The following is a 26,645-nucleotide window of genomic DNA, read 5'->3' as shown; positions in this document are numbered from 1 at the left end:
ATGCTATTGCGAGTATGTTATCTTTCGTTTTCCTCATGCCTTATCATTTGTATATTTGTGCCTTTGAATCATGTACTTAAATGTGTAAGGCATGTCTTTGGTTTAGTTCTATGTAATTGCCTGGTTAATTTTATCAATGGCCGTTATATGCCATTTTGCATGCCGAGAGTTATGAGTGGGGCACATCTTGTTGAACTGGATTTAGATTGCCAGGTAGTTGTTGTGGATCATTGGTGGAAGTTGGTTGTCCCCATTTGGGACAACGAAGTCAGAATTCAGGAGCGCTTGTGTCGCTCAAGAGGGATGTCAGCTGATTAATTGACAGACTTTGAACCGATTGCTACCGTTGGTAGGGCAAGAGCAGTAGTGAACCATCACTCTAGAGTGTGGGTGATGAAGCGATCACACATGTTTATTCAGATTTTGGAGTGTCAAGGGGATTTAAATGGACTTTGTTGGAGATACTTTGAGTGCATTAATTTTCTTCGGTAAGTGGGTAGTTGCATCATGGGAAGTACTTGGGCTTATTAAGCTCGTTGAAATTTCAGGAAGTATTCATCTGGTTTGGAATGTGTGTGATCGTTAAGATAGGCTATAATGAAATGCTATATAAATTGAATAATACACCCTCTGTCCTATATTTATGCACCTCTAATGAATAATATTCCTTCCGCCCTATATTTATTCTCCACTTTTGACTTTTGAAGTATTTATTCTTCAATTTTGATTTTAAATCTTTTTGTTTTTAATATATAATACTAGATGCAAAATATATGAATGAATTGTGTTTTAAATATCTTTTCATTATTATAAGTTTTATCAAGTAATATATAACATAAATAAAAATATTTAAGATCAAAATTGAAGAATAAACATTTAAAAAATAAAAAATAGACAATAGTTATGAAAGAGAACTATATAAATTGCAAAACACAAATTGCTTTCCTGGGTTCAAGTGTCAACCAACAAATAAGTTGGTTATTTCGTAACCTCGAAGCCCAAATAAAAACCAAGCCTTTCATTCTTGGGTTAAAAGTGGATCCGGGCCCAATAAATAACACGAAACTGTAAGGTGTAAAGCACTCGTCGACTCATACAGAGAAAAGAGAAGGGCACACAGATGAACAGTTTACAGTTTTGCTTAAGAGAGCCGAGGAAACTCTTTGATTTGGCGGCAACGCAAACAATATTGCGAAAAGGGCTGTGAGTTTAAACTTCGGTAAGCAGGAATCACAAGAGAGACGAAAAGAAAGCTGATGAACTTTTGAAATTCAATGTTCTGAAACTGTCATAGGTTTGTAGTCTCTCTTCAATCTTCATTTCCACACACATCCCTTCTTTTACATTTGAATGATTTAATTATACTGAAACATCGTCGATTCTTTTTCTTTGGTAATTGTTTTATGAAATAGTGAAGAATGCATCAAGAAACGAGCTCGAAGTATAGTCATCTTAAGAAAAGAGCAAAGTTCGCATCAGGGAAATCTGACAGTTCGTCCAGGGAAAACGCTAAAACCCTAGATTTTAAGGAAAAGGGGTTTCGGGGGGATGATAGGAGAGGTCAAAGTAGAAGAGTTAAAACTGATAGCGTGGGCTCCAATGTTGAAGATGAGAGATATAAGAGAAGAAATGATAGCGAGAGGAATGGTAGTATGAAATCAAAGAATGATGATTATCGAAGTAAAAGAGTTGAGCGTGATGGTGGATTCTCTTTTGTCGATAAATCACGTAACACAGATAGTAGGGGAAGAGGCTTGAAATCAAATTACAGAGGTCGAAAAGAAGGGGGAGTTCAGAGGAATGAAACTAATGGTTTTTCAGGAAGAGATTTTGACAGGAAGAAGAAGAGGGTTTATACTAATAAGTTCACTAATGGTGAAACCAAGTTTCATGACATCGTGAAGGCTCCTGGTAATAAAAGGGAATCACAGGAGGAAAGAGGTGATAGAAGAAATAATACTGAACATGGTGAGAACAAAAATAGAATGTTTAATAAAAGAGAATCACAGGATGAAAGAGGTGATAGAAGAAAAAATGATGAACATGGTGAGAACAGGAATGGTTTCTTGAGGAAAAATAGAGAAGCAAAATCCGAAACTAGCAAGCAGTTACACTCAAAGCAGACAAGTTTTACAGAGGATCATGAATATGGAAAGAAGAAACTTCAAAACAAGAAGAACATGGCTGATGATTCAATGGCAATGTTTGATCGACCAAAAAGGAAGATGCGATTATTCCGTATAGAATATCCAAATGACACTGCAAATAAGCGGTTTGACAATACTCCACCTACAATTGGTCAGTTTTGACTTCATGAATTAGATATTTGACCAATAATCAAATAAATAAACTTCATATACTCTGTTTTTTTTTGTGTCTCAGATAATACCACAACAGAGCAAAAGGAAGATCCAGAAGACACTGAAGAAAATGCTGAGATGTCCAAAAATGCACAGTTTCGTGCCATACAACTAAGCCCTTCTATCATAACATTTGTGAATGAAAATGTAAATATTTATTGGTTAAATGTTCATAGTATGTTTAAGTTTTGACTTTTGATATCTATTTATTATTCTTGGCTATTTATGATTGTAGTTATTGGGGCGTAGGCGTGAACTTGAGTTCAAGAAAGCAGGATACGATATTGAACTTCCTTCCCCTTTAGATAATATTCCCTTCTCTACAAACACAGAAAGAGAGAGAATTGAAGAATCAGTAAGCCTGCACTCATTTATATTTTTTTAAGCTGAACAAATTACATATGGTTTCAAATATTTTGCAGGTTTTCAGAAACAAACTTGAATTCTTTGCTGCTGCAAAAGTTTCTTCATCTTTCCCATCTCCTGATCTTCCAGAAATTGCATTTGCAGGTATAAAAATTTATTTACATTATCACATTAAGTTACATTTTATATTTTGTGGGTTTAAATTTTGATTTTTTATTAGGTAGGTCAAATGTTGGGAAATCATCTTTGCTAAATTCACTTACAAGACAATGGGGTGTTGCAAGAACATCAGACAAACCTGGCCTCACTCAGGTGCCACATCATCATCGTCATCTTTCTTGCTCAAAGTTTGTGTAATTTAAGGAAACATTAATGCTCATGAAACCTTTTGCAGACTATAAATTTTTTCAACCTTGGATCAAAGCTCTGTTTAGTTGATCTGCCTGGATATGGTTTTGCTTATGCAAAAGAAGAAGTCAAGGAATCATGGGAAGAACTTGTAAGTGTGATATACTTTTTTTTTTTTTGGGAAAATGATGGCATTAAAATTAATGAATATTATTATACTTGGTTAATATTGTGAGTTTTTCTATAATGTAATTTGTAGGTGAAAGAGTATGTAACTACTCGTGAAGGCCTAAAAAGAGTATGCCTTTTAATCGATACAAAATGGGGTATGAAGGCAAGGGATCATGAACTTGTTGAATTGATGGAAAGGTAATTCTTGTTTTTATAAATTCACGTAAAAAAATTAGAATTTTTATCACAAATTTATATGGGATTGTTTCTTATTGTTTTGAATTCTCAGGTCCAAAACGAAATACCAAATAGTATTGACAAAAACAGATTTAGCATTTCCTGTTGATGTGGCTAGACGCGCTACACAAATTGAGGAGGTTATTTATGTCTTTTTATATTTTTAAAGTTTTGAATTCTTTCTTTTGAAAATGTTTAGCTAATATGCGTATGTATGATTAATCTGATTTTTCAGAGTCTTAAAACTAAGAAATCTGCTCTTCAGCCCTTGGTAAGAAATGCTGATTCATAATTTATTAAGATGTTATATACTTAGTTTCAAAAAAAAGACACAAAAATCCAGTATTTATAGTTAAATGGTCTTTGATATTTGTTTCACCTTATTTTGGTCTTTTGTTTAATTGCACAGATGATGGTTAGCTCAAAAACCGGAGCTGGGATTAGAAGTTTAAGAACAGTGCTTTCTAATATATCTCGATTCGCAAGATTCTAGCATTATTTATTAAATGTATTTGTTTTTATTTGTCAAAGTATTGCTACAATTCATAAAATATTTGATAGTTGCATTCAAATTTGTTACAAATACTACAAGTAATGGGGTGTTAGATTTATGATAAGATTAACACCATTAAAATCTTGAATTTTGATGGCTTTAAGTGTTTGATCTTGTGTAGTTTGTTTTTTGGTTGGTGAAAGCCTCAAAACTACTCCTTCATTGGTGTTGGACATCTTGGTGGATCTTTTGACTTTGGTACTGACTTTTGATTATATTCAATGGTTGTGATGGTGGAATTATGACTCTATTGACATATTAGTGAAGTGGTTATAACCAATCACGATTTTTTAATCTCTCATGTTGGCGAATGGGCCCTATTGTCAAAAAAATTGTCATTTCTCTAAGTTAGAAAAGTTAGAATGATTTGATCAAACTCTTATAATAACTAATTGTCATATTTTTATCAAGGGTTTGACCTCATTATTATTGGAAATAAAATATGGGGAAATGACCTAATTTTTAAACCACCATGTCCGAAATGGTTATTTCTGATTATATCAATTTTGTTTTGAATTACTTTTATATAATAATATCATGTATATCTTTAACAAAAAGCTACATATCTTGTTCAGATTTCGTACTAAATATTTTGGAATGTACTAAATTTTTTTGAGAACATGTCTAAAATCGGAAGAATAAAACCAAAATTTTGAGAAAGTGTTTTGTTTTAGTTTTTATTTTTATTATTATTTTAATTTTGGAACGGTGACACTTTGTTTTTATTTATTTAAATCTAACAAAAGTAATGATATGAAAAGAGTAAAGTATTATTATGTTTTATTTGGCATATAATGGTATCATATGAGTTAAATCTAGCTCTTATCTATAAAAATTAAATTCAACAATAAAATATTTATATATTAACTATTTCACATCGGATTATTAGATTTCACAATATAAAAAAAATAAAAAAATAAAACCCGGCATGTTTTGCAGTTATTCGAATAATATTAACTATATCACATTGCATTATTAGATTTCATAATGTCAAAATTCAAAAAAACACCATGCTTTGAAAATATTAATTAATTAAAATTAATAGTTGTGACATGAGATCCGTGTATTACACGGTTGATTAAAATAAAAAATTATATATGAAGTGTAAACATTAAATATTTTTAATGTGAAAATTTTAAATTTAAATGAAAGTAAGTCAATTATTATATTCTTATAACTGAAATCTATTTTTTACATCAAGAAAAAAAAGTTCATTTGACTTATAAATACTATATGAAATTAATAAAATAGTATATGAAATTAGTAAAATAATAAAAGAATGTAAAATAATACTATATGAAATTAATAAAATAGTATATGAAATTAGTAAAATAGTAAAAGAATGTAAAATAACGATGTGAAAAAAATTTAATTGAAAATAATTATGGAACCAAATCTATAACAGGGTAACACAAAAAGAATTTATAAAAATAGATTATTATAACTATAATCATTATTAATATAATGTTTAATATTTAATTGCAAAAAGAAAACGAAGGATCAACTACCATGACTTGTGGCCTGAATCTCATTTATGATTTAACCAAATCCCCGGGACTTACTTTCTCTCTCTAAAAGCAATATCTTGTAGAGAGAGAAATAGAATGTGCCCTTTACGAATTATTCTCATATTTCTGTCGGCGACTCTCGCCGGATTCTTCGTTCTCCGGAACATCAAATCTCAATCTGATACTTCTTCGGACACCGACGCTGCTACTGCTGCTGCCGACGATTCCACATCATTCTGCAAATCATCCCCGTCTGCCTCCGTCGGACGATCATCCTCTAAGGTGCTTTCTTTGATTTCTAGGGTTTTCCTTCTTATTTTGTAGAATTCTGGATGAATAATTTCGAATTTAAACAAATGTAATGTCGATGTGTTAATTACAGATTTACGGTGCTTTTGTGAACGGATTTTGGACTTGCGTTGATATGGCGAGTGGACGGTATTTGTGGAGAAACCTAGTTTCTGCTTCCAAACAATCGGATTAATCTTCTGATTCTGTGAGTGTCGTTTTAGTCAATTCGTTTTCTGTTAAATGTATTTAGTTATAATTACTGTTAAATTAGGCGAAAAGTGCATCTATGTAACTTGATGTAGTTGTTACTCACTTGGTGCTACTAGTTTCTAATCTACACGGCACAAAAAAATATCACCTTACTTATAAGATAAGCATTCAAGAACTCTCAATGCATGGATGATACAACTACCTAATCATGTTCTGATGTTGGCACAATATTATCTTGATGCTTCAACTCTTTTCAAATTTCTTCTACTGTTAGGATACATGTTCTTTAGGAAGAACAAAGGCCTATAGTAGTGCTGTTGTTGTAAATTGTAATGTTCTTACAAATGAAATATAATCTTAAAGAGTAGATTAAAAAGACCCTTGTATCCTTCTTTATGAAGGTGTCATGAATATGATGAATGTTCTTACTTTTATCTGATTACAGGATGGGGGTGGACTTATAACAACCTCTGGATTCCATTCTTTTGACAGATTCTATTCCATTTCCATCCAAAAACATTTATACAAACCAACTGCCACATTCAGTCTTTCTTTCAGAATTGTTAATTTTATGATCCAAATATTTCAAATTTGCAGGTTGAAACTTTGTGTGGATGTGGGCTTCCTTTTCTATGTACAGTTTGGAACCGGATTGGATATGAATTTGTGTTTTGATCATTCTGTATGTTGTGTTTTTGGCTTATTTAGGTCAATCTGTCATAAGTCTCAAAGCTGTAGATACAAAACCTACTGTTTGGATGCTTGGATTCCATATTATATCTTTTATAAATTCTAGCATATGATGTTTATAATAATATACAAAGAAGTTTACACATGTTTTGTGCTACCATATTCACATGTAGCACATTATTCTGGCAGCAAGAAAATAACAAAAAGTTTACAAGTATGGCAGTTATTTTCACATCGTGTGATCTCCAAATGTTTATTTGTAAATATAGAGAGCAAAATAAACTACAATGTGTAAACTACTTATCCTATGTATCCTATTTATATGTGGTGAAAATTATAATCTTTTCAGTATTGGTAGAAATGGTCAGTAGACTTGTTATTTAATGCTATATTCTTCACATTCTCCACCTTGGCATTACATACCAAGTACACCCGCTATTTTTAATGCAAATATCGCATCTATACGTGAAAGTGTAACCTCTTTGCCATACTCGAACCCTACATAGACCCGCAATATCGACCAATGCGATCCTCCATCCGATGAATAAAAACTCCTCTGGTTGAGCCCTTTTGTTTCCTTCATTGAGATAACCATGAAGAAATTAGGGGCGACAATGGTGTCGTGTTCGGATCCGTGGGTCATAAACTACAACCGATACTTAACCTTTATAATTAAACGGGCCATATGGTTCAACACTGACCCATATATGGCAAACACGAACATGACTCGTCTAACCCGTTTAATTATACGTGTACGCCCGTTCATGGGTCATAATTGTGTTCACGGGTCACCGTTATATAAGAACATGTATACATCACCTTCATTTATTTTTAATATATTTCATACTATTTATAAAGTTAGTTGCCTTTATCTCTATAAAGCTTATACTCATAAGAGAAGTTATTGATAGAATATTTATATTATAGAAAATAATCAGACACAATTTCTATTAGAATTGAATTAATATATACTCTTAGGTTGTGTTTGGCGAGCCACAATGAGGTTTTATTTTTATTTTTATTTTTTATTTTTTTTGAATTATCATATTTGACAAATTAAAAAGTAACTTATAAATTAGTTTTTTAAAAAGTTGCTTAGACTAACTTTTCAGAAGTTTTTTATTTTTTTTACTAAATATACCCCTTAATTAATTATAAAAAACACATTATTTTAAATTTCTTTTTATGTCATTTTATATCTTTTAGTTAGCTTATCACCTAGTTTTATTAAACATCGTTTTCTGTCAACTAGTTTTCATATAGCATCTAGCTTTCTAGTTAACTTGCCAATTAGTCTCTTACAAAAATAAACGGATTGACGGGTTGATTCGTGAACCAGCCTACCAACCCCGAACATAACCCGTTTATTATACGGTTACACAGTTTGTCATGTGAGTCTGCTTACCAACTCGAACACGACCCGTTTGTTATACAGGTTACACGGGTTAACCTAAAAATGACTTGAACCCGTTTAAGATCAACCTAAACCCGTTTATTTGTGTGTCGGTTTTGTGTCGTGTCGAGAATTATCACGCCTAGAAGAAACTTCCTATCCCATACTACATGTGAAACCATTTCTTGTGTCGATACCAACCATTTGGCTAAACACATAAGGTACAAATCGTATTGTGACATAAGCCTTGAACCGCACCTCCGATCCGCCTTTCTTTCCAAACATCACCTTTTCAACGTAAACGCCTCCCAACAATTAGCCGGTTCACCTAAACAACCAAAAGTATTTTTAGAATGACTTTTTTTATAAACGACTTTTTGGACTTTTGGCTTTTCCAAAAAGCTAAAAGTCTAAAAATATGTTTGGCAATTCCAAAAGTATTTTTAGAATGACTTTTTGGTAAGAAAAAAAATAAGTTGTTTCAAAAGTCATGAATTAATGATTTTTTGCGACTTTTACCTTTTTAGCCTTTACCATTCCAAAAGATAATACAAATACATTTTAAAATCATCTTTTGGAAAAAACTCTAAATGAAAAAGTCATTTGTTCAAATGAACTTTTTACACTAAAAAACAATCCCAAACACCCCCTTATACTCTATAAGCTCCCATGTCCTCGACGACGAAGTGAAGTGGAGTGGCAAAGGAGTTCGACATCCTACATGGCAAGGGCATGTCTTAAGGCACATCGAACCTCACCTGTGGAAAGCACAATAAAGGTGTCACCCCTCTTCTTGACTTCTTCTAAACCAAGATGAAATTTAGGTTGAGCTTAGGTTGCCATAACAAACATGACTCTCCCTTATTCCTTATACCAAGAATAGATTGGCAAAATGGTAATTTTGGGTTTTATTTACAAAAAAATACGTTTTTTGTTTTTCTTTTAATTTTCTAATTTCTAACGGTAGGAAGATGGTGGTGACCGGTGAGGTTAACCCGGCTTGATATCAATATTACCGACTTATTTCGAACTGATTCCATACCTTCCTGTTTTCACAAACAGAAGTCAAAAGTCTAAATTCGTAACGGTCGGATTTTATAAGACTGACGTTGGGTGGGTGAAGTGAACGTTAGTGAAGATAATGGGGAAAAGAAAGGGGCGTCAATCTGAGAACACAGAAACCCTAAATACTTCTAGTAAGGGAGGAGATGATGAATCCAGAAATGGACGATCAGATGATTTAGAAGAAGGCGAGAAATCAGGCTTCTTCGCTTGCTATTTGTTGACGTCACTCTGCCCTAGATACAAAGGACACACCTACATCGGGTAATTTTTTGCTTTCCTTTCGATCTCCATTTTCTGTCTAGTAATTGTCACAAGTTACGGTTTCTAATGACCATCGATGTATGATTCTTTGATAATTAGCGATCCAGATGCTATTTCGGGTGTATTTGCGTTACTGATTTCTGAAACTCGCTCAATCCCCTTTGATCGATAAATTAAAGTTGTTATACTTCAAATGTTATGTTTTCTTTTCGATGATTTAAAGCTTTTAATAATCGTAGCCATATGATTCTTCGATAATTAGCAATCCAGGCGACGTTTATAGTTTATCTGTGTTACTGATTCCTCTATAGCCTACAAATTTTTTATTCTGAATTGATTTTACATCGGTTTATGATGGGTGTTTCGTTGTTATATCATTTTCTAGGTTCACTGTGAACCCACGGCGGCGTATTAGGCAACATAATGGTGAATTATGCAGCGGTGCATTTAGAACCAAGAAAAAACGCCCTTGGGAAATGGTACTCTGCATCTATGGTTTCCCAACTAATGTTGCTGCTCTTCAGGTATGCTCAATAATCTATCAACTCAAAACGCCAAATCAAAATGTTAATAATTAAATGTTGAAGATTTCTTTAAATTGTTACTCAGTTTGAGTGGGCTTGGCAACACCCTGTGGAATCACTAGCAGTAAGAAAGGCGGCAGTTGGTTTTAAATCACTGGGCGGACTTGCAAACAAGATAAAATTGGCATACACAATGCTCACTCTACCAACCTGGAACAAGTATGTACACTGTTTTTGACTTTTTTCAATTCAAATTATCTCTGTGTGTTTGTTCATACTTACTAACATTTTATCTGTATGATTTGATGAAGCTTGAACCTCAATGTAAACTTCTTTTCAACAAAATACACAAAGCATTATGCAGGGTGCCCTACCTTGCCCAGCCACATGAGGGTCCATGTTCGCTCCATGGATGAACTTCCGTGTTACACAGAAGAATATAAAGAAAGTGAAGAAGACGATATGTTTGGATTTGGAAACGGTTTTAGGGATGATGATGAAGAACCGGTTTTTGTTTCTTCAAATCATCATAACAACAAAGAAGAAGAAGAAGAAGAAGAAGAAGAAGAAGAAGAAGCAACTTCTGTTTCAGATACTAAAATTCATGAACAAGACGTAGAACCAGTTTTTGTTTCTTCACATCATGAAATCATTGAAGAAGAAGAAGAAGCAACTTCTGTTTCGGATACTCAAAATCTTGATGATTCTACGGTGTGGGTGATCAGTGATACACCAGAGAAATCGTTTGTGTGTCCGGTGATTGAAGATGGAAATGTTAAAGTGAAGGGGGATATGGGTGAGGATGGAATTGGAATTGGAATTGAGATTCCTGTTTCTGGTGGTGGGGTTGAGGTGATAGATGTTTTCAGTCCATCACCGGAGTACAGGGCGAGTTCAAGAAGGAAGAAAAGGGCGGTTTTTGTTGACTGCCCTGAGATTATTGACTTGACTCAGTCTCCCATATGTGTGTAAGTGTATGTTGTTTACAGCGACCAGCTTTCACTATCTAAGTGAAAGAAGCCAAACTTGGTTACTAAAACGGGTGTATGGTGAAAGTTGAGGGACTCAATTGTAATTCATGTTATTTGTTTTATTATTACATAAAGAGTGGAATGATCATTCTATCATGATTCGTGTAATATAAAATCTTTGTTTGTTTTTTTATTATTAGTTTTCTATTTATGACAAGTGGTAGTTAAATTGGACACTTGCACTTTTCCCTTGGGTTAATTTGTATAGAAACTAACTAGTAACAACATGAAAGTTTGGCCAATCTCCTTTTTAACTAATTTCTAAACGAATTTCCCATTTGAACATTCGAAAATAAAATATAAACAAAGGTGACCCATTTTTATATATACGAGTTGAAAGTGCCCCCTTTAGTTACGAGATATATGTTCCTATATTTGCAAATATTAAATATGTTTTGTTTTGTTTTGTTCATAACATGATTATACTCTATAGATGCCTTTTGTTTACCATCACGTGATCGCGTGACTTAGCATCATGCATAACGAAGCAAGGTTATAGCTTTCTAACATCATCATTCAAAGATATCAACCAAAAAGTAGGCACACTTTTTCGAAGTCACGATTACAAAATGTGAAAGAGAAGTTATCCACCGCATTGACATGTGTTGCAAGCAATACCATAAACTTTTCATGATACCAAAAAAAAGAGACCTTATCATCATATGTGTTACAGAAAACACCACAAACTTTTTCACAATACTGAAAAGAACCGTTTTGATTTAACACATAAAAAACGACTTAACAGATAAAGTAAGTCGAAATAATATTTCCCCGTTAACTCTTATCCTTTTATAAATTTGATATCATTTATTTTTTTCCTTCCATTTTGCCTAAGTAATGCCCATAATTTTCACATATATATTTTTTAATTGAGATGATTTTCTATTTGAAAATTTGATTCATCCACATAGAATATATATACTTCACTCACTTTTACGATAACTGCAAATATGTTGTATCTTATATTTTGGTCGAAAATTGTTCAAGTAATTTAGTAAGTATGGTTTGATGTTTTAGATAAAATGTTGAGTTGTGAAGCGCTTAAAATCTTGAAATATGCTTAAGATCTTGGACGTGCCTAAGATATTGAGAATAAAGTAGTGATGTTAAAAGTAAATTTCAAACTATAAAAGAGTAACAATTGAATTCAAGATACGAATGTATATGTATTTAGAAGTTTGGATAAAAATAATATTAAAGTTGTAAACTTGTTGGATAAAATGATAAACCTTAAGATATTCAAAAAAGGGATAAAGATATTATAGAGTATCTTGATGTTATAGTTACGTAAATGTTTGCGTATAAGTAAATAAATGATCAAATAAACGTGTGTGAATATTGTGATTGATCGAATAACCATAAGTAAATAAAATAAATGCAAGAACACAAAGATGTATGATGAAAACCTTCAATCATTTAGGATTTTCAGCATAAAACCTCGGGAGATAACGTCACATTGTTTTAGAACTTTGATTAAGTAGAAAATAGGTTACAGGTGCTAACTAACTGATCGCATGATGAGTGTAGTTGTGCTAAAGAGTGTTCAAAGCGAAAGTGAGAGTGAGAGGCGATGTGTCTTTGTGCTATGATCAGCTAGCCTATTATACATGGATAAGGTGATAAAGTTTTCTATAATCTAGGTATATTTTTTATATCAGCCTAATCAGGCTTTCCACATAGATACAACATTTCTTCCTTGTCGACTACATGCCTATTGACTTGGTCCATGCTTTTTTAATCAAACCTTCTAACCCTGCATATAATATCACAATAAATACAATGATAATCCCAAGATATTGACTAATCTAAAATCTTGGGATACCCATGATGTTGTTAGCGTAAGTTCAAGATTTTGATAATAATAAGTAAAGATGAAAATTCCATAACACTTTATATATTGGAGAATCAATCTTAAGTGAAAGAATCGCATCCTGTTTTTCAAATATCATCCCATTTTTTTAAATATCATTTATTATTTATTGACAACAAAGGCAACCATAAGTATGGATATGAACAATTAGAATGTAGATCACGAATCATGATCCTGCTGCTGTAGTAGTACCTCATGCTGCTCTGGTTGTACTTGTTGATCCTGTTGCCAATCCCAAATTACATCTTCAAGTCCAGGTCTTAAACCTTCATTTAGTACTTTCTGATATTCCAACGTATCTCCATTACATTTCTTCACTTCCACCATATGAAACGACGGCGTAAGCTCAAATATCTCAGCATCAATTGACAAAATTCCCTTTCTACCCTCCTTCATTCCCTCCAATTTCAACAACCCCGCTTCTCTTTTACTCACTTTCATCCCCAAAACTTTACCAACTTCTTCCATTTTAGAAATAATAACAGAAGCCGGCCGCCAAATAGTAAATCTCGCCTCCTTTTTATGTCGGGATTCCTCAAACAACGTTGTCAAATCGAACCCTGGAGACAGGGAGATTATATGAAACGCATTCATACTCGACGGCTTCATTGAATCTTGACTTTTTATAACCGTTGACGACGACGACGACCCTGAAGCTCCATTATTTTCGATCTTTCCCTTTTTAAACCAAGAATTTTCTTTTATTTTCGAAATTGTGATTCTTTTAACGGGATTCGGATCCAAGATTCTCAAGATCAATCTTCGTGCTTCTAATGGAAACCAATTTGGAAACCTAAATTCCGATTTACCAATCTTTCTATACATTTCGAGTATATTTGAATCATGAAATGGAAGATAACCAGCTAAAAGAACATATAAAATCACCCCACAAGACCAAACGTCGGCTTTATCACCATCGTAGCCTCTCCTATTGATCACTTCGGGTGCCACGTAAGCAGGGGTCCCACACGTCGTATGCAGGAGGCCATCTTCACGCTTCGATTCAGCAAGAGCACTTAACCCAAAATCAGAGACTTTAAGATTTTCATTCTCATCTAATAACAAGTTTTCGGGTTTCAAATCACGATGATAAACCCCTCTACTGTGACAAAAATCAACGGCACTGATTAACTGTTGGAAATATTTACGAGCTATATGTTCTTTTAGCCTTCCTTTTGCTACCTTATTGAAAAGCTCACCTCCTTTAGCGTATTCTAAGGCAAAATAGATCTTGGTTTTGGTTGCCATGACTTCATATAGTTGTAAGATGTTAGGGTGTTTTACAAGTCTCATAATTGATATTTCTCTCTTGATTTGATTAATAAGCCCAATTCTTGAAACTTTCTCTTTGTCTATTACCTTAATTGCTACACTTGATCCTGTTCTCAAATTGCGAGCATAGTATACCTTCGCAAATGTGCCTTGACCTAGTAATCTACCCAACTCATATCTTCCCATCAAGATATTCTCTTTAATGTCCATATTTGTTGTATACAAAATCTTGATATATACTTATGTAACATAACAAGCTACCCTGATCTTCTTTCTAAAGGAACGATGAAAGAATGCAGACAATAGATAAAGAAACTGTAAGCAGCAAACCTGAACATCAAAAATCAGAAAACCATGTTTATGATTCTGAATACAAGAGATATCATGTCAAAAATGATCATATGGAAGTTGAAGGCTACAAGACCATTGTGAACTTATTAGTTGAAAATTTAAAGTGAAGCTCTTACGCAGTATTCTACGTGTTTTCAAATAATCCATAAACCAATCACCAAGCAAAACCTAAACCTAAACCTAAACGAAAACTACTGGACTCAACCATAGATATGTTGATTGTTGAATTCAAAGGGCTGATCATGATCACGAACAAGAACAAATTCGATTCGATTGAGAATCATTCCGAGTGCTATAAGTGAAATGAAGTATAAAAGGGAGAAGAAGAATCGATATCTGTTTACCTGTTTGGTTCTTGGAGCACGACCTGTGCATCAATGGAGAAAAAAATATTGATTGATGCAAACAATTTTTTTGTTAAAATTGCGTGGTTTCTACAGAGACACAGTCAGTTGAAATGGCTTTTAACACATGCAATTGTGGTGGTGATCATCCCAGTTACGGAAGGTTTGGTGGGATGTTTTTATATGCCTCGTTGGAAAGTGGAATTTGGATCTCCAATAAACCCGGTTTAAAGTTTGGCGTAGATACGTTTTGGGTCCCTCTACTTTGATTTGTCTTTTTCTTATTTTTGGAATGATAATAAAAACAGTTTGATGTTAACTTTTTTTGAAGCTATTCAAATTCAAAATTGATTCTAGTCGACTCAATTAAAATTTTAAAAAGGAGTTCAAAATATATAACGAATCAAACTTAACCTTATAAGGATTCAACATAATATCTTATGGAGTTTTTCTGGCCCTAAATTAGCAAGATATCGAATACAATTTCAGCATAAATTTCTTACCTATTCGAGTTCTAATGAGGTTGAATTTAACTCGATTCAAGTTCGAGTCTTCAGCAAAATTACTTACAAAACTGTCAGATTAAGTATGGATTTAGTCTATCAATGTTTATGACAAATCAATGATTATTTTTGTGTTGGATTAGATGTCTAAGCACATAACTATAATTGATATGTACTTGATTTGATTTTATATGTAGCATAGTCTTTTTGGGTTGCCTTCACTTATGCAACTTGACATGATGACTAATGGAGAGAGAAAGAGAATATAATTTATTATGTGAAATGATAAATTGGTATTCAAAATGATTTTATTAATATATTATAAGATTAATATATTATTTGGAAATCGTATTATTAATTAGTAATTAATCAGAAATTAATTTTAGGATTAAAGGATCTGATTAATAATTGAAGTGGCTGTTTTGCAAATCATTGATAATTGCAGAACTTGGCTATTGGACTCCTTAATTAGGAGTGGACGAAATCCTATAGGGAGGCCCTATAGATTTCGTCCGAAGCCTCATAAGGGGTAGTCTATGGGCTGCTTAAGCCTTAAGCAGGAATTTGGGTTTCTCCAGAAACCCTAGCAGCCCACAATTATATAAACCCTTTCATACACTAGGAATTTCGGCCCTATGCTTCTTTGAAGAACCCTAGCCGATTTATAAGTGTCTCTCATCTCATCCTTTGCATTGGGTGTTTGTGACTCCATTAGAGGTGCAACACTTGGGACACTAAGCTTTCAAAGGCCAACATCAATCCATGAATTCTTGTTATTACAATATAACAAGTGAGGTAATCTTCTAACCCTAATTATACATGAATTTCGAAAATTGTATGCTAGTTTTAGGGTTATTGCTTTGGTATTCAATTTGCATGTTCAATAAAGAAATACTTAGATCCAAAGCAATTAGGGTTGCATGATCACATGTGAATGTAGATATGCTCAAAACCCATCAGTTTGACTGTTTACTTTGACTCATTTTCGTATTATCGTTTTACATGCATTGAAGGTCATCTATGTGATATAATCATTCTTTTCTTTATGTAAGCATTTCTGTCAACGTTTATCTCCCCATATAAAATTCTAACAGGATTCTTGATGTCTGTTGCTGTTGTTGTTCCATACAAAATTCTAATAGGATTCCTGATGTCTGTTGTTGTTGTTGTTGTTGTTGTTGTTGTTGTTGTTGTTCTATAAATGAATTTTTAACGGACCAATCCTGTCCCGGTCTGTTAATAATATAACTTTTAAAATAAGGTCAAAATTAGCCGATAAAGTCTAAACGAAAGTTGTAGAGTACGTTCCCGCCTACGCGTGGATATAAAGAACGTCGAAAACGGAGCTCGTACGAGGAAGATATGAATTTTAGAAGTTAAGGGGGCAATTTGCGAAGCTGATGCATGGATTGATGATGTGGCCTAAGTCCCAGCTGTCCGATGAGCTCGCTCTGGATTGTGACACGCCACCCCTCGCATTACATCCAGCATTCGAGATCTCGTACGCGCATCGTACAGCTAGTCAGCCTGGTCTCCTTGGCCCAGAAGCAAACATGTCGGACCATCGAGCCTTCGCCACCTGTCGTCCCTATGCGAAGTTACGCCCCACGTAACCTGCTGAATGCCCAACGTTCTGAAGCTGCTCCAGCCTATAAATAGGTTGCGAATTCTCTCGGATTTTCACACCTTTGTCACTTCTCTCTCTCTCTCTCTCTCTCTCTCTCTCTCTCTCTCTCTTTCTAATCCATTCCAACCCCCCTAAACCCTAGGGAACCCTCTAGCACCCGAAGGAAGCCCCGAGGTTCCCAGAGTCTCGAAGAAAAGGGTCTTTCGGTTCGGAAACGCTGCTCCAAGCGAAACCCGATTTTCTTTAAAACCCGTTATAAGTGAGCTATGCCTACGCTATTTTTAATATAACTTTTAAATAATTATAGTAATGTTATTAGGTCCTTAGAATAACTATTTGGGCTATTATTATGAGTTATATAAGTATCATATAATATCTTTTTAACCACTCGCGGTACGGGGGTTCCGGTTTGGAGGGCCGCTTGGGTTGCTGGATTCAGAAGTGATTATATGCCAAAATGATCTGCCCACCGGTATTCCATGTCTGGCCTCGTCTGTATATAGTGGGTGAAAAGTATTGTGTTCACGCTTATATAATAGTAATAATAGCTAGACCACTAATTAGTCTCGTCAAGAGTTAGTGTAACGTCCCAAAATTCAAGACTAAAAATCTCTTTTAATAAAATATTAATTAACGTAAAATCATCATTTCAAAACATAAACAGAGTATTAGTTTTCAAAACGCATGTTCGTTATCAGAGTAAAACATTCCCAGGCTGACTAATCTATGGTGTGTGCCATGCGATCATCCCGAGCTCCATCATCCGCTACCGGAAGTACCTAAAACCAAAACTAAAAACCATAAGCACGAAGCTTAGTGAGTTCCCCATATACCACATACCATACAAACCATTCATAGCCAAGAACCATACATAACTGACTTATCCATAATCAAGTAAGGTGCTATGTGCCAAACATAGTCTTGCCATTATGCCACGGGCCGCGCGTGGTCTTCCTGGTAAAGCCTGGGCCGCTCCCTGGGTCTTACAGACAAGTGCCAAGGGCCACCCCCTGGTCTTACAGACATGTGCCAAGGGCCACCCCCTGGTCTTTTATGCAAGTATCACAAAGACAAACGTACATACTACTCTACTTAGCTAAACAACATATAGTGTGCCAGAAGCCACCTCCTGGTCTTTCATATATAATAGCATACAATGCGCCAGGAGCCAGCTCCTGGTCTTTCATACATATTGCCTAGGGCTAACCCCCGGGTCTTCCTGTCATCCATAATAACATACTGTGTGCCAGGAGCCACCCCCTGGTCTTTCATGCATATTGCCTAGGGCTAACCCCCGGGTCTTCCTATCATCCATAATAACATATTGTGTGCCAGGAGCCACCCCCTGGTCTTTCATGCATATTCTAAATGGGCCGACATTGGTGCCTTAGACCCATACAAACAGTGAGGAGACTCACCTCGCACTGCTGAACTCTGCTGATAATCCTCTGGCTGTTGACCGACAACTCTCTGAACCCCTGCTCCACTCGCTCCCCGAGCTACCAATGTCAAGGCAACACTGAGTCTAACTGACCCCCGAAAGACAACCAAGTCAACTCTGGTCAAAGACAAAGTCCTGGTCAAAGTCAACCTTCCAGGTCAAACCTACTCGCCGAGTCACCCTATTGACTCGCCGAGTTCATATGTTTAGAGTCCTTCTCTTAGCGACTCGACTCGCCGAGTCAGTCCATGACTCGCCGAGTCTACCGATTACTGAGTCCTGACCCGTCCAACTCACCGAGTCTCCATTCGACTCACTGATTCGAGTCTCAACTCGAAGGGTTTGGGGTTTCGCGAACTGACTCTCCAAGTCCAAGAACAGACTCGCCGAGTCCAGGATAACCTTCAACAGACTCGCCGAGTTGTTCATCCAACTCTCCGAGTTCCTACCCAACATCATCTGACTCGACGAGCTGTTCATTCCACTCGTTGAGTTCCTCCTCGTCTTCATGCTACTCGCCGAGTCCACTCAAAGGACTCGCCGAGTCCATTTCGATCTACATACATGCAGAGGACTTTTGAGTCATGCATGGACTCCAAACTGCAGATCCACCCTTCCCATGCCTATTCCTCACGTAAAGTTGCAAACTTTACATGTAGAGATGGAGATCTAGGCAAAATACACCATAAACTAGGGTTTAAGGCCAAGGGGCTTCAAAATTGACTCAAGGGCTGATACTTTATGCTTCTCTAGTCCATAACACACGTGGATCTGAAGTAGCAACTCCAGATCCGGCTTCTAACTCAAATGGGTGACAAACCATGGCTTAAAAGCCCCAAATCTCACAACCATGGAAGATCTAAAGGAGAGAAACGACTTATTACCTTCAATATCTCAGAAAGGCTCCACAAACTCCAGATCTGAAGCCAATCCTCGAAACTTCACTGATTCCCCTCTTTCTTCTTCCTTCAAATCACCCAAAAATGGCTTGGAAGCTTGAATGCACAATAATGGAGGCTTAGGGTTCGCTTTCTGAATGAGGGAGGCTCTAAGGAACCCTAATGGAGAGAATAAGGAGCTTAAATAGCACCCAAAGTCCTAGATTTAGGGTTTTCCTCGCACAGACCAGACTCGCCGAGTCCATTTGGCCGACTCGCCGAGTTGGTCACTTACACCTCGACCCGGATCCCGCTCGGACTCGCCGAGTTCCTCCTTGGACTCGCCGAGTCGCCCCTAAAAATTAGGGTTTTCTTTCCTTTCTTGGCCTCCAAAACTTTGGGTGTTACAGTTAGACTAAACTCTAGTGGTAATGATACTAGGTTTTGTCCGAAGGAAATTGTGTTGAGAGTAACGAAGTGTTGTTCGAGTGGCGATTCACCACCTTATCAGGTGAGTGCATGGTCCCTTTCATCTGACACATAGATATGAAGTATTTTATATAAACTACGTGCTATGTGTGCATATTATCTGTATACTTGCTATCTATGCTAGATGATCAATTTTATACAAGTTTGATATGATTTAAACTGTATATGTATTTATATCCACATAATATGTTGGGTAAAACATGGGTAGATGAAATATGAGTTGGATGATGAGTTGAGAGGTGATATAGACCATGAGGTAAGGGTGAGAGGTGGACGATGTGAGAAGCCTTGTTCCCAAATGTTGGCCCCGTCATCTAGCAGAGCATGTATGACAACAACGGACTATTCTAGACGGCCCAATGGAACATTAGCAGGCTCGCAACCTGTAGGTGTTGTGAATGATGTGTTCACCGGTGTACTGTAAAAACCCATTGACCTGTATTTTGAGTGGACTCTCGAAAACGATATTGTCAATAAGCGAGATAACCCTGGCAGATGCGCTTAAAGGACTCTACCGGCAGAAGCGCTTAATAAAGAACCTCATAACCCCGACAGATGCGCTTAAAGAACTAAATCGGCAGATACGCACCATAAAGGATGTCATAATTCTGGCGGTTGCGCCTAAGTGATAATATTAGCAGTTGTGCTTGACATATGTGTCATTAGCAATGATGGATTTTGTGCCTATTCCTTAGGATAATCCTTAGGAATGAATGAATGAGGAATAGCTGATTCTTTGGGTAGATCCTTAAGAATAAATAAGATAATGGGGATGGGTAATTGGGTTGATTGATTGTTTGATGATTAAACATAATGATTATATTATTGTGGGTTGAAAACCCTATGTACTCACCAGGTTTCCCAACCTGACCCACTCAAGCTTATTTGAATCACAGGTGCCGATGCGAAGTTACATTACATTGAGAGATTAAAAGGTGTAGATCACTAGTGTAAATACATGTAAGTTCTGTTTATGCTTATGTTTCTGTATTGACAATGACATCCCAAATGTTTTAAAATGAATAAAAATACATATCTTCGGAAATGCTTTGATAACGTATTTATCATGTTTTACTGGGAACAAATTCCGCAACATTTTTATTAAAAGAGGTACTCTGATTTTTATAAAGCATAAACAAAATCGGTCTTTTCTGGCCGTGAAAATGGGGATGTCACAATGTGTGTGTGGTATTTTGGGAAACTCACTAAGCATTGTGCTTACGATTTGTGGTATACATGTTTCAGGCTTTCTTATATTAAAGGAGGGGCACGTATCGATTGTATCGCATCAGTGAGGGACTTGTGTACTTGATAGCTTTTAATGATACTCCGATAAATGTTTTAAGATCTTGAAGTTGTGAATTAAATAAATACTTAAATTTTTAATCCAAAAATTTGGGTTGAAATTTGGGGCGTTACAAGTTGGTATCAAAGCCTTGGTTCGAGGGATTCAAACATACTCTCGAGTGTGCTTGAACTCAAACTGAGGATTTGTTAAATTTTTCTAAATAAAACATTTGGGATTGATGTGATTATATGAGTATTTCCTAAAATACCCATGCATGATATATGATTGATGATTGATGTGAGTATATGAGGATTGCATGCTAGATTAGGGCTAATGGTCAACTCGATGTTGCATGGTTGGATGTCTGATTAGGAAAGATGCCTTTATGCATGTTGTGTGAGCTGGTAGTGATGCATGCTAGTGATTAGAGATCTTCATGAGCATCTGAGGTAGGACTGCCTGTTTATGTGATGCTTTTGATGCTAGATGATCGAATATTGCTTCCTTGTGCTTTTTAGGACTCATATTGATGTAAGTTGGATATCACATGGATATGTTAAGTTACATGCAGTGAGGGTTAAATAATTTTAGAGTGGTTGACTTGGCCTTATTGTGCATCTCTTGTTTGAGTCTAACCGTTATAGGGTTGAGTCTCTTACTCGAAGAATTATCGAAGCTTTGTTGCATGTAAATGTATTCGTGAAGTAGTTAACTGACATTAGTAGAGGTCCTTCAACAGCTGATGGCTGGGTGAGGTAGTAATCCTAGGAGAGCCTAGGAAGCGATTTAGTGCAAGTGATGCACTGTTTAGCAGATTTTGGGAGGATATCATTATGAGGAAGTGACTTAGAGGATTCAAGATGATTATGAGGAAAGTATGGATAGGTGTGGAAGGTAGTATTGGACCCGTACTATTGGAAGCACATGATCCATACTCGAATCAAGGAAAGTCTTGATAATTATAAGGAGCAATTTGAGAGCAGGAACATGGTTTGGCACTATGAATCTGTTGCAACATTTTGGGTATTATCAGCCTTCCGGTTATGGCTGTCTGGGAAGAAGACTAGTCGGGTGATTATTTGGGCCTTAGTGGCCATTTCAGTTGGGTTTGAATGATGTAGACCTAGCTGAGTAGTTGATTTCGGGTCTTTAGGGCCCTACTTGAGGTAGTGTTAGTCTGAGTCGTGGAACTCAATGAGGGAGCGGTTGGGATGAGCAGCTTGAGGATTGTAGTATTGAGATTGAGTGATCGGCCGATGACTTATGATGTCATTTTCTTTGGCGAGGATTCCGTTTTCAAATTTTCCATGTGTGGAAAGAGAGTCATTTTTGTGGAGACTATACAATACGAGTGTGACAACCCGATATTTCGAGACAATGTAATGTAAAACCAATCAAATTTAGGTCAAAATATAACTTTCCTAAAATCTTATTTGGGTTAAATAAAGTAGTAGGAATCGTATTAAGGTTTTCGTACATAGAGTTATAACGAAGAAGTTATGACCAACCGAAGATTCTCGGCAAAACCGGCAACACTGATTAAACGAAAAACGCGAAGTTTCAATACAATAGTTTTTAGCCTTAAGCATCTAAATGAAAGTTATAGATAACCTCAAACCGTGAGCGTACATAAAAAGAACGTCCAAATCTGACTTCGGATGAGGAAGTTATGATTTTTCCAAGATTCGGGTATAACAGTAGACAGCTAAAACCTCGAAATAGAGCTCGAGATACTTTTGACCGAAACAACCTAAATGAGAATCTAAGGTCTCAACATTAGTAGCGCAACGGTGAAAAGTCTGTCGAAAACGGACACCGGATGAAGAAGTTATGGATTTTTAACGGACTTTTCGTGTCCCGACCCGTTAAAAACAAAATAATTAAAAATAAAGTCAAAATTTGCCGATGAAGTCTAAACAAGAGTTGTAGATAACATTTTCAGCTACGCGTGCATATAAAGAACGTTGAAAACGGAGCTCGTATGCGAAAGTTACGGATTTTACAAGTTCGGGGTCCAAAATCCGAGGCTGTCAGGCCCCCACGACGTGGCACAGCTTGGCCGCGACCCGGCAAGTGACTGAGGGCGTCCAATCAACGGAAGGGGATAAGGCTTTCTCCCCACGACGTGGCCAACCTTAGCCACGACGTGGCACACCAGAAATGCCCCTATAAATAGAACTCTTGGGGTGCCGGGTTTAGGTGCTCCATTCTTCCATCTCTCGTGCTGAAACTCTGCGGTTAAGCTCCCGAAGCCCTCCCGAAGCCCCGTTTTTCACCTTAAAGTCTCGAAGGAAGGTTTTGTGTTCCCGAGATTCCCGAGATTCCCGAGAATCCCAAGATTTTTCCCCCGCTTTCAACTCTTCCTGTCGAAGTTCTACTTGATTCTTCTCTAGACTATTTCAAATCAACCACTTCAATCAAGTGAGTTCATACCCCTTAAATCAACCTTTGAAATGATTTTAAATGTTTAAATACTTTATGGGGGGGGGGAATACAAGTTAAATACATATAGTTATTGCTTCAATCACATGTGATTGCATTAATCACATGTGATTAATAACTAGGAAACCAATGATTTTATCACTGTTCAAACTGTTTTACTTCAAAATGTTTTACAAACTCTTTTACTTTTCAAACTTATTTACAACTGTGATTCAAACAAATGTTCCTTATACTTGAACTGTTTCATCAAACTTATGCCTTCAAATTGTTTTATAGATTGACATCAAGTCGATCTTTTCTTGAATTAATATTTATGTTTCAAATGTCTTATAAAAAACTTATTTATGCTTTTATATTATAAATTGCATGCCCATATATGTATAGATGTATAAATAATGTTTAAAGGGCTTAGGAAGGCCATCCGCCCTATTTCCTTTTTCTCGATTTGGATGTGGTCTGGTGGGATTTCGGGTGACCATCCGAAGGTCGTTTCAATATTAATTATATATCAAATATACCTATATAGACATAAAAGTACTTCCATATTCATACGTACTAGACACATCATTAGTGAGTTACCATCGGGGTAACACATGATCATACTATTACAACTGTTAGATCAATGAGTCAGTTCATTCATGAGTCTATACATTACATTACTATGAGAACATATACAACTATACTATGAGAACATATACAACTATACTATGAGAACATATACAACTATACTAGGAAGAGAACATATACAACTATACTAGGAGGAGAACATATACAACTATACTAGAACGAGAAACATTACATTACACATACTAGAATACTTAAATTACTGTGATTTAAATCAGAGCATGACTTAAATTTCATGACTCGAGTTGTGGCCAGAGTCTCTTGGAGGGGGAGCGTGAGTTTGCGTATAGATCTATGCTGGATTGACAATCCTACACCTTGCTGCTAGCTACAGCCGGACCTGCAGGTCTACGGGTGTCAAACGTCATTTCGTTATTACGACCATTCATTATGTCGTTGTTACTAGTCGATAGTATGGTGCAATTTATCACATAATCCCTTAATATAAAATCCGGTTTAAGGTAGTTAGTACAGCAGTAGTTCCTATAATACAAAACTACAGTACTACAATGATTTACCCATTACATATTTTTAGTGATAACCACACTTAAACATTAATGTACAAACTATATTTTGTTAAATGATAGTTACACTTGGGAAATTACACACTTTTACAACAAACGAGGATACAAATCAGTTAAGCCTTGGTAGAAGGCTACTTTAATAGAAAATATAGGTTTTTCTGAGAGATTCAAACTTTTACAAACACTTACATACATTTTACAACTTATACTTGCGACAGGTTCAAACGTTTTGATAACAAACCCGACACTAAAATACTTATGAACTCACCAGCTTAATGCTGATAAACTCTTTCAAAATAACTTGTATTCTCAGGTCATCAGTAGACAGGTACCGAGGCCATCTTTTGAGAAGATGGAGCGCATCCAAGACTCATCTCATATTATTTTGTTTTACATTATTTTGGTGTCTATAACTGTATAGAACACGCTTGTATTAAAATTATATATTTAATGCAATGGATGATGTTGTTTGCTTATTTACATTTACTGTGTTGTGATACTTTACATGACGTCCTCTGCCTCAGAACGTTTCCGCCGTTCTTGGTTTTGGGGTGTGACAGATTGGTATCAGAGCATTGTTTATAGTGAATCAAGTATATCAACCCATAAAAGATATACTAAACTATAAACCTAAAAGGGATTAAAGCACTCTGACCCAGAGTCTATACTTTAAATAATAAAATATTTAATTAAGTATACTATTCTGCATTCATACTAAAATCAGTGTCACAATGACAAGAACAAAAGTATTACGATTGTTAAATATCACAAGTGAGCTCGGGGATGTATGGTCAGTCCTGGGAATGGCATAGCCTGATCAACTATGCTGGTCCTAGGAGTGATTAGCATATGCCCTAGAATGGTTGTGATATGTTAACAAGTCTAAAAACTTACCAACAATACCACAAGAAGAACAGTAGAACTTAAACTTAAAATACTATAGGTGTATTTTGTACTACTAGTTACACGTATACTATATTCTTATACCTCTCTTCTCGCGTAGATTTAAATGGCTGGATTCCATCACGGTGACCCGTACTTTCCAAATGAAGGCAATGCCGGGTGGATCGATGAAGAGCCCGAAGATGAGCATCCAATCCCTTTGGATGATCACCTCGCAGAAGGCTTTTCTGATGGATTCGACTCTGAGCCTGAAGTCAACAACCTACCGCTAGTAGGTCAAGCCCCGAACAACAACCCTCGACCAGCTTTTCCAGGTCCTACTCCCTTGTGGGCAAACAACTTGAATCGCTGGAGTGATGAACAGGGTCAACCCTTACCATACTTTGGGGACTGAAGCTTTTACAACGTCAGCGATGGTGGCTCTGCTGACCGAGCTCTGTCTGTCATTATCCGTAGAATAGCTCGTAATGTCGAGCAAGGTCGAGCAGCCATCGACCGGGTCATGGAGATTGATGCCAACTCAGGTGTTAACACAGTCCGCATCCGCCGTCTTGAAGAAGACATGGAATGGACCCGGAGAACCAATGAAACCCTGCAGCAGCAGCTGGCTGCCTCACGAGCTGAAATCTTGGAACTTCGAGCTCGTCAGAGGGCTCAGGATCGACACCTTCAAGAGGTGTTTCGTCAAGTGTCCGACCTCAAGGCTCGCCCGGGGAATTCCCATCGCCGTTAGATGATGTCTAGTACATCTCTGTCTTTTGGTTAAAGAATAGCCTTTAACATCTGTGCTCTAAGTAGCACTTGTCTGTAAAATATTCCTAACTTTCAGTACTCTAATTAGGAATCTAAGAACTGTCAAACTTATCTGTTTGGTATGATGTAAGACCTACTGATAGGTCGATTTTCCCTGGACTTATTACATCAGTAATACCAGTATTATTGAAATCTATCTAATCTGTGGGAAAAATCTGTACACTTGTGCTTTCCTACTAATATTTCTTATTGTGATTTCAAACACTCATTCAACTGTTGGGCTATGGTTAGTTAGTACATGTGTTACTCTCACGTTGCTTACAAATTG

At 36.1% G+C, this 26,645-nt stretch overlaps 4 protein-coding genes across 6 annotated transcripts; 3 read left to right on the top strand and 1 right to left on the bottom strand.

Annotated features, from left to right (window-relative positions):
• The first annotated feature begins 1,080 nt into the window (after nucleotides 1-1,080).
• Nucleotides 1,081-4,143, top strand: LOC111878752 (uncharacterized). 2 transcript variants are annotated; one of them, XM_052763737.1, is made up of 11 exons: nucleotides 1,081-1,294; nucleotides 1,418-2,298; nucleotides 2,383-2,507; nucleotides 2,596-2,715; nucleotides 2,783-2,870; nucleotides 2,947-3,038; nucleotides 3,121-3,225; nucleotides 3,334-3,443; nucleotides 3,535-3,622; nucleotides 3,718-3,753; nucleotides 3,892-4,143. In XM_052763737.1, the coding sequence occupies exons 2-11, from the start codon at nucleotides 1,419-1,421 to the stop codon at nucleotides 3,973-3,975; spliced, it is 1,728 nt and encodes a 575-aa protein (XP_052619697.1). In that variant the 5' UTR covers nucleotides 1,081-1,294; nucleotide 1,418; the 3' UTR covers nucleotides 3,976-4,143. The 2 variants fall into 2 exon arrangements, with proteins under 2 accessions (XP_052619697.1, XP_052619696.1); XM_052763736.1 differs by having other exon boundaries at nucleotides 1,082-1,294; nucleotides 1,413-2,298.
• A 1,414-nt stretch (nucleotides 4,144-5,557) lies between these two features.
• Nucleotides 5,558-6,782, top strand: LOC111878729 (uncharacterized). Its single transcript, XM_023875230.3, has 3 exons — nucleotides 5,558-5,825; nucleotides 5,926-6,039; nucleotides 6,642-6,782. The coding sequence occupies exons 1-2, from the start codon at nucleotides 5,640-5,642 to the stop codon at nucleotides 6,025-6,027; spliced, it is 288 nt and encodes a 95-aa protein (XP_023730998.1). The 5' UTR covers nucleotides 5,558-5,639; the 3' UTR covers nucleotides 6,028-6,039; nucleotides 6,642-6,782.
• A 2,330-nt stretch (nucleotides 6,783-9,112) lies between these two features.
• LOC111878750 (structure-specific endonuclease subunit SLX1) lies at nucleotides 9,113-11,141 on the top strand. The gene is made up of 4 exons (XM_023875254.3): nucleotides 9,113-9,453; nucleotides 9,839-9,977; nucleotides 10,063-10,196; nucleotides 10,289-11,141. The coding sequence occupies exons 1-4, from the start codon at nucleotides 9,269-9,271 to the stop codon at nucleotides 10,947-10,949; spliced, it is 1,119 nt and encodes a 372-aa protein (XP_023731022.1). The 5' UTR covers nucleotides 9,113-9,268; the 3' UTR covers nucleotides 10,950-11,141.
• A 1,313-nt stretch (nucleotides 11,142-12,454) lies between these two features.
• LOC111878765 (CBL-interacting protein kinase 18) lies at nucleotides 12,455-15,066 on the bottom strand. 2 transcript variants are annotated; one of them, XM_023875269.3, is made up of 3 exons: nucleotides 14,846-15,066; nucleotides 13,071-14,480; nucleotides 12,455-12,761 (listed from the first exon to the last, which is right to left on the bottom strand). In XM_023875269.3, exons 2-3 carry the CDS (start codon nucleotides 14,358-14,360, stop codon nucleotides 12,756-12,758), a joined length of 1,296 nt encoding a protein of 431 aa, XP_023731037.1. In that variant the 5' UTR covers nucleotides 14,361-14,480; nucleotides 14,846-15,066; the 3' UTR covers nucleotides 12,455-12,755. The 2 variants fall into 2 exon arrangements, with proteins under 2 accessions (XP_023731037.1, XP_023731036.1); XM_023875268.3 differs by lacking the exon at nucleotides 12,455-12,761 and having other exon boundaries at nucleotides 12,887-14,480; nucleotides 14,846-15,062.
• Nucleotides 15,067-26,645: the final 11,579 nt, after the last annotated feature.

This window comes from Lactuca sativa, chromosome 5 (genome assembly GCF_002870075.4).
Source record: "Lactuca sativa cultivar Salinas chromosome 5, Lsat_Salinas_v11, whole genome shotgun sequence".
NCBI lineage: Eukaryota > Viridiplantae > Streptophyta > Magnoliopsida > Asterales > Asteraceae > Lactuca > Lactuca sativa.
The sequence above is the reverse complement of the archived record's forward strand: the minus strand, read 5'-3'. Positions and strand labels throughout refer to the sequence as shown.

Bases quoted from the DNA above. Each gene is read 5' to 3' on its own strand.
- LOC111878729 (XM_023875230.3), top strand. From the start codon at position 5,640: ATGTGCCCTTTACGAATTATTCTCATATTTCTGTCGGCGACTCTCGCC. The intron at 5,826-5,925 runs GTGCTTTCTTTG...TGTTAATTACAG, and splicing joins TCGGACGATCATCCTCTAAG to ATTTACGGTGCTTTTGTGAA.
- LOC111878752 (XM_052763737.1), top strand. From the start codon at position 1,419: ATGCATCAAGAAACGAGCTCGAAGTATAGTCATCTTAAGAAAAGAGCA. The intron at 2,299-2,382 runs GTCAGTTTTGAC...TTTGTGTCTCAG, and splicing joins CAATACTCCACCTACAATTG to ATAATACCACAACAGAGCAA. The intron at 2,508-2,595 runs GTAAATATTTAT...TTATGATTGTAG, and splicing joins TAACATTTGTGAATGAAAAT to TTATTGGGGCGTAGGCGTGA.
- LOC111878750 (XM_023875254.3), top strand. From the start codon at position 9,269: ATGGGGAAAAGAAAGGGGCGTCAATCTGAGAACACAGAAACCCTAAAT. The intron at 9,978-10,062 runs GTATGCTCAATA...ATTGTTACTCAG, and splicing joins CTAATGTTGCTGCTCTTCAG to TTTGAGTGGGCTTGGCAACA. The intron at 10,197-10,288 runs GTATGTACACTG...GATTTGATGAAG, and splicing joins ACTCTACCAACCTGGAACAA to CTTGAACCTCAATGTAAACT.
- LOC111878765 (XM_023875268.3), bottom strand. From the start codon at position 14,360: ATGGACATTAAAGAGAATATCTTGATGGGAAGATATGAGTTGGGTAGA.